The sequence below is a fragment of the Hakea prostrata genome, chromosome 11, assembly GCF_041222555.1.
Source record: "Hakea prostrata isolate BN-2017 chromosome 11, UWA_Hpros_2, whole genome shotgun sequence".
Taxonomy (NCBI): domain Eukaryota; kingdom Viridiplantae; phylum Streptophyta; class Magnoliopsida; order Proteales; family Proteaceae; genus Hakea; species Hakea prostrata.
In genome coordinates this window covers 23,370,841-23,385,020 of record NC_142610.1, presented here as the reverse complement: position 1 = coordinate 23,385,020, position 14,180 = coordinate 23,370,841, and the positions used below count along the sequence as shown (strand labels likewise).

Genomic DNA, 14,180 nt, shown 5'->3' with positions numbered 1-14,180 from the left:
TTGAAAGAAATCATCTACCAACTAGGCAAGCGAATTGATAGGATATGCAAGGATGAGACTAAAATTAATCTTCAACTTTGGGAATGAAATTTGGGCATATCTGGCCTAACTCCAGGATTTTCTTTTTGAAGAAAAATTTTAGGAAAAACTCAGATCACTGACATGGCATGAGCCCTTTTCAGGTCCAAACATAGGCCTCTGGCACCGTTTATTAGAAGGGCAACTTCTTGGCATTACCATAGCTTTTCAACCACCTATATGCTGTGACAACTATGATTCTGATCAATATAAATGAACCCATATAGAACCAGGTGGGTGAAACTTGGAAGGATCAAGGTTGGACTTCCCTGTAACTGTTAGAGCAATTGAAACAAGTTCAGATAATGCAATCTGGAGCAAAGTCAATCATTTCAATCAAACATGAAACCCAGGATTCCACCCAAAAAAAAAAAAGATTCTCTAGAATTGAACAATATACACTAGAAGTTTGCACCACCAATCTTTGCATCAGATTGTCATTCAAGTAAAGATTGTCTTGAAGCACATTTATATAACCAACTTAAATAGAGAAGTCTCCATGGAGTCATCCAACAAAAAGAGGAATTTGGCGGTAGTAGGTGGAAAGACCAACGGGAAAACCATCCCCTCTCCATATATACAAAAAATTAGAACAATACAGGATTTTACCTTAGCCTCGTGGAACTTCGAGTTGTTCTCCTAAGATCACAAATGGACTTAGAAGCTTGAGCTTGAGAACCACCAACTTCAACTGTCTCTACTTCAGGCTTGCAGATCCTAGATCTCTTTCTCGTGGTGGTTCCCGACAAAGTTGGCTGGCTTTGGGTGGTTCCAGTAGTCACTCTCTCCACTTCTTCATCTTCTACTACTTCCACTTTTGAAACTGGAAGACGCCATTCAGTACCACAACCAGGACAAACCCTTTCAACCTGCATCTCATTGATCCAGAAAATTTAAGGTCATAAACCACAAAAGTTCTCTGACAAAGCATACAAATAGAATAAGATACGCACCCTTCTTTGAGAAAATTTCTTCTTTAAACAGTAACTATGAATTCGGACGGTACAATTCTCCTTTTGACACAACTCAGCCTGTAATTTAGCGTAAATGAAAATATTAGATATAATAGCAGTTGTAGGAGGACACATACCAGAAGAAAATGAAAACAGACATCTGTAGACAAATTGACTGGAGAATAGAAATTCCAACTTTCTGTGGATGTAAAAGTTAATTCTTTACAGATTACTCAAACAATAAAATATCCTCTGGCAGCAAAACCAGATGAAAGGTTATTTTCAGAGTTCCAAATGCTAGTTTTTAAGATAACTTCCAAATACATATATTATGAATCTAGGCTGTCTTAACAGGCCAGGACCGGGGTCAATATGGCCTCTAACATAACAGCAGCCACAGGTTTTTACCATTTATATACAAAGATGGGGTCTATATTAGGGTCATCCATAACAGGGGCAATTACATTGATTTGTGAAATCAAATTACTTTATAAGGCGAAAATCACTTAATGATGAAACGTTTACAAAGAATGCAACCAAAACCCATTCATTCACCCAAAAAGAAAAAACAAACACCGATTTACTTGAGGGAAAATTTCTTTGATCTGTAGTATTTACGAGATTTACTTGACAAGGTTGTTTTAATAAAGTTATACCTTGATGGGTTTTAATTTTGAAAATATTTACTTACTACCTATTTTAATGCTTTTCGTTCTGTGCTTAATAAAAATTTTTACTTAACTAACCAAAATATTCTTTAAGAGTGACTTTGTTCATAAAATTTAGTTACTGTTCCTCATTTTTTCAACTTCTTTAAAAAAATAATTTACTCTACAATTTAATTATCAATCATAAGCTTTTTAAAAAATTTCTTTTAAAATCATTTTGGATTTTCACAATGCCTTTCTTTTTACTAAACCAATTTCACAATATCTTTGTTATCCATTGTATCTTAATTATTATAGCAATAAATAAATGAAAATTTGCAATAATTACCCCCTTTCTTAAGAGTAAATTATTAAGAAAAATCTAAATTTTACAACTATATTTTTCTAAATTAATTTGAATTTTGGCAATGATTTTTGCTACCCATATTATTTTATGTTTTTCCTTTAAGGAGTAAATTATCAAAAAAAAAATTTAAATAAAGCATAAGGACTAAAATTGTAGGAGTAAATTCATAAAAATTGTTTGAAAAACATGAGTAATGGTTACTCAATTTTAGGGAGTAACTCACTGACAAAAAACTTTAATCGGATATTTTAGACAGTTAAGGTCAAAAAATTTAGAGCAAATTACACGGCACTCACTATATTTGGGGTGAAACTAGTGACCACCCATTATTGTCTCATAATTACATGGCACCCACATACATAATTACAAGTTACCCACAGTTAAATTTTTGATAAAATGGTTATGAAATTATCCAACTGCCCTTACTTTTATTTAAATCAATTTAAAATTTGTATTTCAAATTACCTAAATGCCCTCTGGGAGGGGAAAATACTCAAATACCCTTAGGTGGGTGAAGGTATACTCCCTTCACCCATCTTCTTCCTTCGTCCAAGCGAGCAGGAGCTCTACAATTCATGTGGGAGATCAAATATGTGTTCCAAAGCTATACTGGAATCAGTCCTCCACTGAGCCATTGGCGCCAGCCCTTAAGCCACCACTGGCCAGTGCCGAAAAAAGCTCTACCGGCCAACCAACAGTTTACCAAGTTGCTTCTCGCTGATGCTGACAAGAAGAAGAGGAACGAAGAAGTGTGAGAAGAAGAGGAACGAAGAGATAGAGACGGAAGTGGATAACTCCTCCGACTCTGAAACTCTGTCTAGGTTTTCGACGTCCAGAAATCAGTCTTGCAGAATCCAGAAAACTGTGCAATTTCAAGGAATTTCATGAATAAAGGAGAGAGTATAAACACAAGAAGCAAACAAAGCCATCTGTTGGAAACTTCCCTGTTATTTTCAAGTCCATTTCCCTTTTTGTTTTGTTCAAATGTTTCTCTAAATCTATCGTCTCTAAAATGCAAGCACTAAGAACATACCATTTGAAATTATTGTTCCCTTACAATCCAAAGCTCTAGTGAGTTTTAGGGAATGGCAAATTTTGAGGATGACTACCGCTGGTAACCCATTATTTTTGGTATTCTGAGAACCCAACAAAGGAGCTTCAGTATCTTGCCAACCCTTTCCTGCTTTTAAGAGTTATCATGGATCCTAGTTCCGAAATCCTTGAAATTAGTTCTGAAGAAGATGGTTGGTGGGATGACCGCAATTTCAATAATCTTGATTGGATCTCTCAACTATTTAATCCTAGTGGATCTCTCAACGACATCGAAATCACAAAACAATTGATCAAAACAAGAATCACTCAGAAACATCGCAAACAAAAAACTCTTTGTCGCCACAGGGATTCACCTCTTCCGACAGTCAAACATGTTGGATAGACTTGGGAGGGCTCTGACACTCCATTCCTTGAGATTCCGACATCGTTAAGCTCAACGGAAACGACGAGAAGGTCTCTCCATGGCCATTACCGCAATTTCCTTTAATCGAAACTTCAGAAGAGAGAATTTTTTCAATCCAAGCTATCTGCGTTGAAAATAAGTGGTCCTATACGAGATACAAGGTGTCGGCAATATATTGCCATGTTGATGGTAGGCGACATGAAACGATGAGCGACATCGACTTTTCCAAAAATCGCCCATATATTGCCAAAAAATTGGCGATATATCGTGAAAAGTCGATTTTTCGGCAATATATCGCCAAATTCATGAGCGGGACCCCGTGTTCGCTAGCAACAAAATGTGAAGCATGAGTCATACTCAACATAATTGTATAATGAATTGTAGACTTTAATACTTTTCTTCACTAGTTGTGTACTTATGTTCTCTTTGCATGTTTAGATTAGTTTATATGAATTTTCCAGACTTCTAATTTTGCCCGCATATAGTCGAACATGTGCCAATCAGGAACTTTAGATCAAGTAATGTCTTAGGCTAAAATAACGCTCCTAGTGTGTTTATTGGCCTCAAATTAGGCTACACAACAAAATTCAAGCCAGAACGACCCTAAATACCCGAAACTAGGGGTCGAATTTTCGTCAACACCCTGCTAAAAGTCGCCGACATGAATGTCGTCATGTCGCTGATGTCTACAGCCAGCGACACATGACATGTCAAACCTTGGTCCTATGCGATTTTCTGGAACATTAGTCGCCAGAATCTGACGTAAGTCTGTAGCATTTGGTACAGCTTTTGTAGCTTTGGCAAGGGAAATTCCGGTGAGTGAACTCCAAGAGGCGAAAAGCTGGCAGTGGAGGCAGTTGTCTCTAGCAAGGAGAGGGGGTCCGGTAGTGTCCGGCGATGTTCAGCAGTTTCCGGTGAGGGATATGGATGGGTGAAGGGAGAATATCTTCACCCACTTAAGGGTATTTGGGTAATTTCCTTGCCCAGAAGGCATTTAGGTAATTTGAAATAAAAATTTTAATTATTTAAATAAAAATAAGGGCAATTGGGTAATTTTATAACCATTTTAACAGCAAATTTAACTGTCGGTAACTTATAATTATGCATTATGCATGTGGGTGCCATGTACTTTATGAGACACTAGTGGGTGGTTACTAGTTTCACCCCAAATATAGTGGGTGCCGTATAATTTGCTCAAATTTTTATTATGCGGGAGCCAAAAGCATTAAAATAGGTAATAAATAAATATTTCAAAATTAAAACCATCAAGGTAAAACTTTTTTTAGACAACCTTATCAAGCATATCTTATCAAGTAATTTTTTTTTAAATATAGTAGATCAAGGAAATTTTCCCATTACTTAATTGGAAAGACTAGGCATTGGAAAGCATGTAAGTACCGTTATAACATAGTGGTGAAATACACATTTTCACTTACCAAAAAGAAAAGAAAAAAAAAAAAAGGAAGAAAGAAATAGACATTTTCAGCCAGATCAATCATCAGAAAAATAAATTCTGGGCCATAAATTTAGAATACCAATTTAGAGCAATGTTCACTACCATTTAATGGGAAAAAGCTCATCAAAATTATCTAGTATTATTAATCAATATGTCAAATCTTAAATCTGATGAAGACCATACCTTCACTCCAGCCTCATTGCATACATCACATGATGGAACATCATTGCTGCAGAACCAGCTTCGAAGATCTAGAAAGGATCTGACACCAAGACCAATATTTCCTGCTGGCAGAGAGCAAAGCCACTGATCCTCCACAAGGTCACCAAGAGTTTTCTCCTTTTGAGACATTGTGAAATTCTTGAATGCAGGAGGAACTTGACTTGCATTGCCTTGTGACTGTGATGTCATTCCAGTCTGAAAATGAAAGAAAACCAAGAGGATTGTTGGACCAAAGAGATGATCCAGTTGGACAAAAAATTAAGAAGTGATGCATTGGCAAATAGGTAATATCATCCATGTGGCTACAATGACATATTCGTCTATTTAAGGTGGTTCCACAACATTCTATAGTTACAACAATAGTTCACCCCTTCCCCACTAAAATTCTATAATCACCACCCGTTCCATTTATGTTTCTTCTCCAAGAGTGTGTTTGATTTTTTTTTATTTGTGGGTGGAGGGGGGTGGGGGGTGTTGGGGGGATTAAATGTGTAGGACCCATTTGACGCAGGGTGATAAAAAAAAAAAAGAGATTAAAGGCATGGGGAGGAAAAAATTCACTTGCCACCTCAACAGACAAACCTTAATTAAGGAAGCTTGTCTCTTCATTTCCCACGCTAGTTAACCAAACAAACTCACCTTTTAATATTTGTGGGAAGAGGTACACTAATGCCACACCTTTTAACCTTTTTCTCGCTTCTCCATCAAACAAACAAACACTAATTAAATCTCTATGATAAAATGCATGCTGAAATGAAGCAGATCCCAGAAGAGTCCAAAGTTCAGTGGGTAAAACAGTGTCTGAAGTTTAAAGAGAGTAGCAGATCTGATCACACTAAACACGGATTACTTAACCAAAGACATACAAGATGAGGTCCTATGGTGTATGATCTTTGCAGATGATATTGCATTGATGGATGAGAGCAAATAAATAAATAAATAAATAAATAAAGCAGGGATTAATGCCAACGTAGAGCCATATAGAACTACCTTGAAATCAAAAGGTTGGAAGATAAGTAGAACTAAGGCCGAATATATGATGTGCAACTTTATCCACTCCCCAAAGGATAATGAAGTGATGATAACCAATGAGAGTAGATCCCACATAGTGAGCACTTATGATATCTTGGATCCATCTTAAACAAGGCATGCAATGTAGATGATAATATTACCCAGCGTGAAGAGGTGCAACTGGAGTTTTGTGTGATTGGCATACTTTTTAAAGCTTCAAGGAAGTACTATAAGACAGTCACTAGAACAGCTATGATGTGCGGACATGTGAAGAAGAGCTATATAAATAAACTGGGTGCTGTACAGATGAAGACGCTGTGATGTGATAGTTCGAAATCTAGGAAGGATAAAGTAAGGAATGAACTTATTAGAGTGAGTTGGGAGTAGCTTTGATGCTGACGAACTAAGATAGAGGCACTTGAGAAAGTTGAAGTTTTCAACTACCACGAAAAATGCAATCTTTCTGTAATTGAACTGTGAGGATTGACCTTCTATTCTTCCAGATTTCTTTTAGAACTATATTCCTTGGAACCAATTGGATTGGGGGCCCTGGGGGTAGGGGTGGGGGTGGGTATTGGATTATTTGTGAACAATAACTTAAGTAGATGATACAACAAATATAAACATTTACCTAAATGATACTTGGCATAAATAAGGACCAAGGCATTTAATATCACTAGGCAACAAGTGCCTGGAGCACCCAAAATCCGCCTGGAGGAAATTTTTCTGAACAAGTATGCTACTTAGAAGAAGAATAGGTAACAAAGTGAATGGGATATGCATAGATATGAAGGGGATAAAATAAGAGTACCAAAAGAAAAGAAAAAGATGAAAGAGATAATGCCAAGGACGGGAGAGAAGAAAGTGGTCTAGACCAAAACGTCTCAGTCTCCCAGGATCTCAAGAAAAATATTCATGCACTCTTAAAAGCACCATATCTCGACCCAGTTGATGGATTCAACCCTATTTTCATAATTACTAGAATTTAACGTAAAAATCTATAATAGGTTCATTAACCCCGTCAGGACTTGAAGAAACCTACTTGGAAAGTAGGATAAGCAACTTGCGAACACTTACTTATACCAAAAAGCATTCCAAGTAAATCCTTCATTTACTTAAGATATTATCATAAATTAACAAAAAAGATCCTTATTTGGATCCAATAAAAATAGTTAAAAATCAAATTCTAAAAGGAACTAAAAGTCAACATCTTAGTTCAAGAACAAACTGGATTTTTAACAGTAGGTGCATTTTTTTCAAATTTCTCAAATTTCTAATACTTGGTGGGTTTATCAAATCTAAAGTTTCAAAACTCTTACAAATGATAAAATAGTACTGAAAAACCAAAAGTGCAAATTATTTTCATTCACAGTGATTTTACACAACACTCGCGTACACCAAATTAAGTTTGGGATTAAAATTCCTAATTTTGACACGGCTTCCAAGTCCTTTTCCTATTCAGTTTTATTTGTAACTCTTTATATAAATACCCTCAACAAAGGGAGAGAAAAGGCATGATTAAATTATTATACCTCTGTAATATTACTATACCTCTGTAATTACTCTTGTGAATTCATGCCCTCACTTCCATAGAGACAATCTAAAGGAGAGGACGATCACAACTGGTGGCTCAAATCCAGCTTTTGTGCTAGATGTTTCAAGTCCTATCTCCAACTGTTGACTGTGGAATCAGTCTTCCAGCTCTCTTATAAGCCTGCTGCATAGTAGAAGAGTAAAACCCATCCACAGTTCTCTTTCACCATTAATTTTATTCTGACTCAGATACCATCCCACCACCACTCCATCTTTTGCTTCTATCAGACTGGGGTATGTCGTCCATATTTTAGCATCATTTTACCACAAGCATAGTCCATCCTTCCCCCACATTCGACCCATCTTATTGCCATTGAAGCTACCTCCATTAACAACCTCTGTTAGAACACAAAAACCTGAAACACATATAACATCACATTCCCTCATCCAAAAACCTGAAACACATATAACATCACATTCCCTCATCCAAAACCACACCTCCTTTCTTCATCACCACCTCCCCAATAGTCCCTCTGAGTTGCAGCCCCAAACTCCACCTTAAACCAATCAGCCCCCCCCCCTCCTATGACATCCCTTAACTAACTCACCCCTAAAAAGCAGGACTCCCCCAAACATCCTCACACTTTGAACAGTCATTCCATATACTTCATTTGTTACACCCTTAAAGCTAAATATCCGTTGGATTAGTACAGCACACACCAAAACAGTGCCCCACCCCCCACCCCCACCCCCACCCCCCCCCCCCCCCCTCCAAAAAAAAAAGAAGCCCCTGGTTCAAAATTTGCAAGTTGGCCATCTTTTTGCAACAGTGTTCAATAGATTTGGCCCTCGGGGTCTCAAATCCAAGGATATATCAGAAAGAAGAAAGAGATTAAAAGAATAGAGAGGAACGGGAGAAAAGGGCTGTGCAATAGAATGCTTGCTCTACTGTGCCAGCCAACACATCCATCTATATCAAGTCAAAACAGGACTACGAAAAGATATAACTATTACCAAAATAAGCCCAATGTCTAATAGGAAATTTAGTTAGACTAGTAAACTAATACTTGAAAACAAAAGAATAAAGGAAACTACGATAGGACAATCCAATGTCGTGTTACATCATATCTCTAACAGTGAAACTGAAAACTAATGTATTCGATCTCACGTAGTGAAAGGCCTATGTATCCTTACTATGACTAGGACTTGTTTAATCCTTAGAAATGGCATCCCAGCACATGAGACTCCTTCTAAGAGGGAAAAATGTAAGCAGCCTTACCTCCTGCTTCACAGGCAAAGGTGTTTCCCTGTTTTAAATGCACAACCAACCAGATCTCGGTTTTTTTAGGGATTGAAATCCCTGGCAAGACTGAGATGTCAAACCATGATACCCATCTAACCCAAAAACAAGGATTATTCACTTTTCAATGTGAGAATATATATAGCCCATACTTGTTTCAACATATTTTCAAAGCACATTAAACTGATAAAGCTTTTTCTATGAAATGGATTTAAAATCAGTTAAGATTGCAAAACCTGAATGTCCAAACGGATATTTAGAGCATCAATGTTTGATATGTAACCATAAGCATTTGCATCTTGCACGATTGCTTCTATCTGAAATTAATAAGTATTGAAACATTGTTAAATAGGATATCAAAATATTTTAGTGTAAGCATATGGAATAGAAGAATACAAGCAGCACATGTTAAAATACATTGAGCAGAAGACTGAATCACTGAAATTGGTTATTTATCACAAAACAACTTTTTCTAAAGAATCTTCATTAAAGGCATGAAAATATTAGATATCATAATAATCTAATCTGCCACAATACCATTACTGAATGACAAGCACCCTATTTAACATAGATGAGTAAACAGATAGAGAACTGCCTTTTCCATCTTTTCAAAATTAGTGAAACCATAATGGTCAAGGCATTGCCTAGGATCCACGCTTTTCCTAGGTCCAAGGCGATAGCACATTGTTGACACTTCACCAGTTTATGTTGATTTATATTAATTACTTTTTCTTTTCTGATGAATATGCTTATATAGTTATGTTATATCAAATACCTTCTTTATTATATGTTGATTTCATCATATTAAATTATTAGTAGCATAATTAAATCATATTGCATTGGTATAGCTTGCATTGCATACGAACGTTATATTATAATTATAAGATTAGCAATGCCATCCGTTTTTTTGGGTGAATAAAAGTATATTAGCAGTGGACTGCTCTTTTATTATAATAAGAACTAGCCATCCTATTAACTTTTTTGGGTAGTTCTGGTGTGAACACAAGGACCCCACTGGCCGAAAGCTCAAGTGGAACCCCCAAGATGGCTCCAAGAAGCCACCTTAAGCTGGCCAAACCTTTTTAGGAGGGTATTTTAGGCATTTAAGCCCTTAATTTATTTCTGAAATTAATTTTAGGGTTTTCCAGAATATTTGTTGAGTCCAGTTTGTTAAGTTGAGTCAGGTTTGGTTTCAAATAAGAGTCCAGTTTGATTTAAAGTTAGTTGCTTTAGTCTTAATCTATCTAATTAGCATATGCTTAAAAGGATAACTTAAAGTGTGTTAGAGAGATTCCAATCTAAGGGCTCGTAGAAATTTTTTATTCTTCTTTTAAGTGTTTGATAAGAGTCTAGTCCAATATGTAATGGAATCCTATCAATAAGGAGATCCTAGTTGAAATCAAAGTCTATTATTTTAGGCTATAAATACCCTCTTCATGTAATGTATTTTCAGCTTGGACTGATTAATGAATTGAGCATTTTGCCAAGAGGTGGCAGGGATCCTAAAAAGGGAGACCCTGCAGTTGTTTATTGAGCTTCTAGTTTTCAAGCATTAAGCCTTCAATCAATTTCCAGCAAGCATTCATCTTCCTCAGCAGCTAATACCATCACAGCAGCCTTCAAACAGCCAAGCATTCAATCTCCAAGCAAACAAACAAGTGCAGCATCCCACCCCTACCTTCCCCCCCCCCCAGTCCACAGCCTTCTATCCCCCGCCCCTGACTTGCACACCCTTCTCCTAGACCCTGCCTTGCTGCTGCCTCAAACCTTTCCCATAGTCCACACAATGACACAATGACACAACCTCCCCAGCCCCGTCCCCCTCTACCCTAGCACCAGCAGGTCTCCCACCCTTCCCTTCTTCCCCATGGCAGCATATCCTAGTCTCATCAGGAAATCCCAAGTCCCAGCCCTTAAACCCACCCTTCTCCCAGCATTAGAATCACAGGAACCTTTAGGCATCATCCCAACTCTTAGTTTCTTCAAACCAGCCCTATTTTCTGGATTTTAGAAATTCCTGCACTTCATCTTCTTCAAGTGAATTTGCAGAATTTTGAGAAATTACAGAAAAAAACCCTAGAATACCTATACCTCAGCCCCTACTTCTCTGAGACAGTTTCTGAGCTGCAGAATAGTAACATCATCAGTTGAACTGTAGGACAGCAAACCCATTCCCAAGTCCCAATCTAACCCTAACTGAATCAGTCCTAACCCTAATTCTGAGTTTTGAGTTCAAAATTCAAATCTGAACTTCAATCTTCAAAAGAGTTCAGATCTGAAATTCATCTTCAGCAGGCTAAGAAACCCTAAAAACCCTTCTTTCTTTGTTGGAATTTCCTGGGCAGCCACAAATGTAAGGAAATTACAGTTTCACCCTTAACCCTAAATACATGGTTACATCAAGTTCTATAGAAGACCTTTAGAGTAGGACACTCTATTATGACATGACTTGATTTTACTATTAGAAAAAGCTTTAATGACGTCGTAGTGGAAGAGAATATAGAATTGTATCACTTAAATAGTTAGTTGTATAGAGAAAACAGGTTCAACCCACAATACAAAGTTGGAATGTTAAAATTCAATACATCCTGGCTGTGCCCTGCGCCTATTCACCGATATACCACGCCTCATCCTTCAAAATGCTTCTTCCACAATTCATTAATATACTATCAAAAGGCAAAAGTATGTCCCAAAAGTAAATACTGATGCATCAACCTGTGCAATGTCAACGGTGTGGTGGTCCCAACAATGCTATATCTACAGATGGGACTGAAAGCCAATGAATCAAATTGAAGGCAAAAAAAATCAATCATCTATCCTCCAATTATTTGGAGTGCCACCTATCAATAATCCAATAAGCTTGCACTTGCTCAGCAGTCATGAATCTTTTGAATGATATATTTTACCATTTGGACAGTTAAGTTTGAGATGAAGTAAACAGGGGCCTTGATCCTACCAGTCTATGAAATTTATCCCCATGTAACCTCTCATGAGACAGATCAGAGTGGTTATATTGGTATTTTCTTTCGATGTGCCAGTCCAGAAAACCAAATCCAGACAAGTAATTACATACGTAAAAATTCAGCAGGTACTGTTACGTAAATTTTTATCAAATTTCCAAGCGTTAGGTTAAGCAACATTAATGAAAAAAATATAACAAGAATTTTGAAAATAACTTAAGCATAAATGATTTAAGCAGTGCAGAGTATTACAATTCCCTTATAGAAAGCAATCTGCGGAACTGAATATCTTGTTCCGAGCTTGGATTGGTCATCAGCTACATTATTCACAACCCCATAATAAACATTGTCGTCATACTGGTTTCGGCAGCCCCGCAACACAAACTGCACATAAGATAGTTCCTTGTTTATTTTCAAAAGATAATCATTGAACAACTGCTTGTGGCTACCTGCAAGAAAATAAACCAAATAATCCTGATCAAACCACAGAATTATAACTTCAAATCTCAACAATCAGAATCAAATAGACCGACTCTTTTTTTTTCTTTTTTCTTTAATCAAACAATGTCAAGCAATAATATAAAATTGAGTGCAAGTTTTACTCTACGTCCATCCTTTCACCCAAAAATCAAAAGAAATGAAACTGAACTAGAGAAAAAGAAAACCTGGATTTTTTCCTGTGACACCCATGAAAACTTTATGGAAATCATCTTCTTTAAGAGGACCGCGAGAGAGGAGTGCTTGAACTAGGGCGTGGTGTTTCCAGTTCAACTCAGGCATCTCTGATGGCTCCCTGAAACCCTAACAAGAGATAAATATGGACCATGGAAAGGAAACAAAACCCTTGATTGTCGAAAAACAGGAGATACTCGAGATATACGCTCTTGCAGCGCCTTCGCCGAACCCAATCAAACAGCAAAAGCAAGCGAAAGTGAGCTTCTATGAGTAAAGATGTTTTCCCGCCCAAAATAATCAGGAAGAACGCTTGGGCTGTTGGTAGGGTGCAACCGTGCAAGTTTGGCCGCGGTGGTGAGATGTCTAATAAAAAGTTTGAAACAATAAAAAATTAAAAAATTAAAAAAATTTAAGGAGAAACTCAATAAATAAAAGTTAAAACAAATAAGTGGCTTTTGACGTTGGCTACAAATTTTCAAGTCGGGATCATCTCCCCGTCCGGGGAGCACAACACAGAGTGCTCCCGACAGCTTTGCAACCACACAATGTAGTGAGGCCCACAGGTGAAAAAACACATTCGGGAAGCACTCTGTGTTGTGCTCCCCCGACGGGGAGATGATCTTGATTCCAAATTTTCTACCCAAAAACAGACATTTCATACAAAATCGATTGTATATTAATTACTTTATGTGCAAAGAAAGACATGAAACCATTAGCTCTAATTATTGTCAATTGAGAGTTAGGCATGTTGGCATACACTGGGCAGTCCCAAGGATTTAAATTTTTTTTCCCATGTCTATAGATTTAAATATATTAATAGAAAAACATGCTAGGCTGATCTTAGTTTGGTATGAGAATTAGAAATTTTCTAGAATTGAGATTTGTAAAAAAGTAATAATAATAAGACTAGCAACGTAAATAATAATAATAATAATTTGATTACTGAAGAGTAGAATTGTAAAATAAATAATACATAATAAATTATGGGAAGGGGCAGCTGAATAGACGGGTGAATATGTTAGCTAAACAGTTCTAAATATCAATCGCCAGATCTATTAACTAAATCTAAATCGTTCAATAAAATTCTTATTTTTCCTCCTATTATTTATGGGTTACTTAAGTTAACTTTCTATCACCAATTAAATTTTCAAAAAAGAAAAGAAAAAAATAATGCTCGATTTACGAGTTAGTTGGCAGGTAGAGTAACGTCTTTTTCTTTTTTCTCTGCTACTCCTTCTCTATTTCTTCCTTGTTTCTTCACTGAAAATTCTTTCATCAAAAAACCAAAAACAAAACAAAAAAAAAAAGAGAAGAAGAATAAAAATAAGAGAACAGAGAAATATCTAGATAATTCTCTTGAAAAGAATAAGATGCACAACCATGGAGAGAGAATTTAAGACACAGATAATTGAGAATCCAGGCAAGAAAGTTTTTTTTTAAGAAATTAACAAAACCTCAATTGTTTAACTTTTAAGGCAAGAAAAAATTGTCTCAAAACTTCCACGGTTTAACTCTTGACAAA

The 14,180-nt window shown here is 36.6% G+C and overlaps 1 protein-coding gene across 1 annotated transcript; it reads right to left on the bottom strand.

Moving 5' to 3' along the window:
* Window positions 1-203: 203 nt before the first annotated feature.
* Window positions 204-12,993, bottom strand: EMB1379 (embryo defective 1379). Its single transcript, XM_089139876.1, has 6 exons — window positions 12,649-12,993; window positions 12,236-12,432; window positions 9,260-9,340; window positions 5,141-5,374; window positions 1,032-1,109; window positions 204-947 (listed from the first exon to the last, which is right to left on the bottom strand). The coding sequence occupies exons 1-6, from the start codon at window positions 12,761-12,763 to the stop codon at window positions 684-686; spliced, it is 969 nt and encodes a 322-aa protein (XP_088996002.1). The 5' UTR covers window positions 12,764-12,993; the 3' UTR covers window positions 204-683.
* Between the last annotated feature and the right edge of the window lie 1,187 nt (window positions 12,994-14,180).

Bases quoted from the DNA above. Each gene is read 5' to 3' on its own strand.
- EMB1379 (XM_089139876.1), bottom strand. From the start codon at position 12,763: ATGCCTGAGTTGAACTGGAAACACCACGCCCTAGTTCAAGCACTCCTC. The intron at 12,433-12,648 runs GTTTTCTTTTTC...ATTTTCTTGCAG, and splicing joins TGTCACAGGAAAAAATCCAG to GTAGCCACAAGCAGTTGTTC. The intron at 1,110-5,140 runs GTATGGTCTTCA...GCTAAATTACAG, and splicing joins GCAATGAGGCTGGAGTGAAG to GCTGAGTTGTGTCAAAAGGA.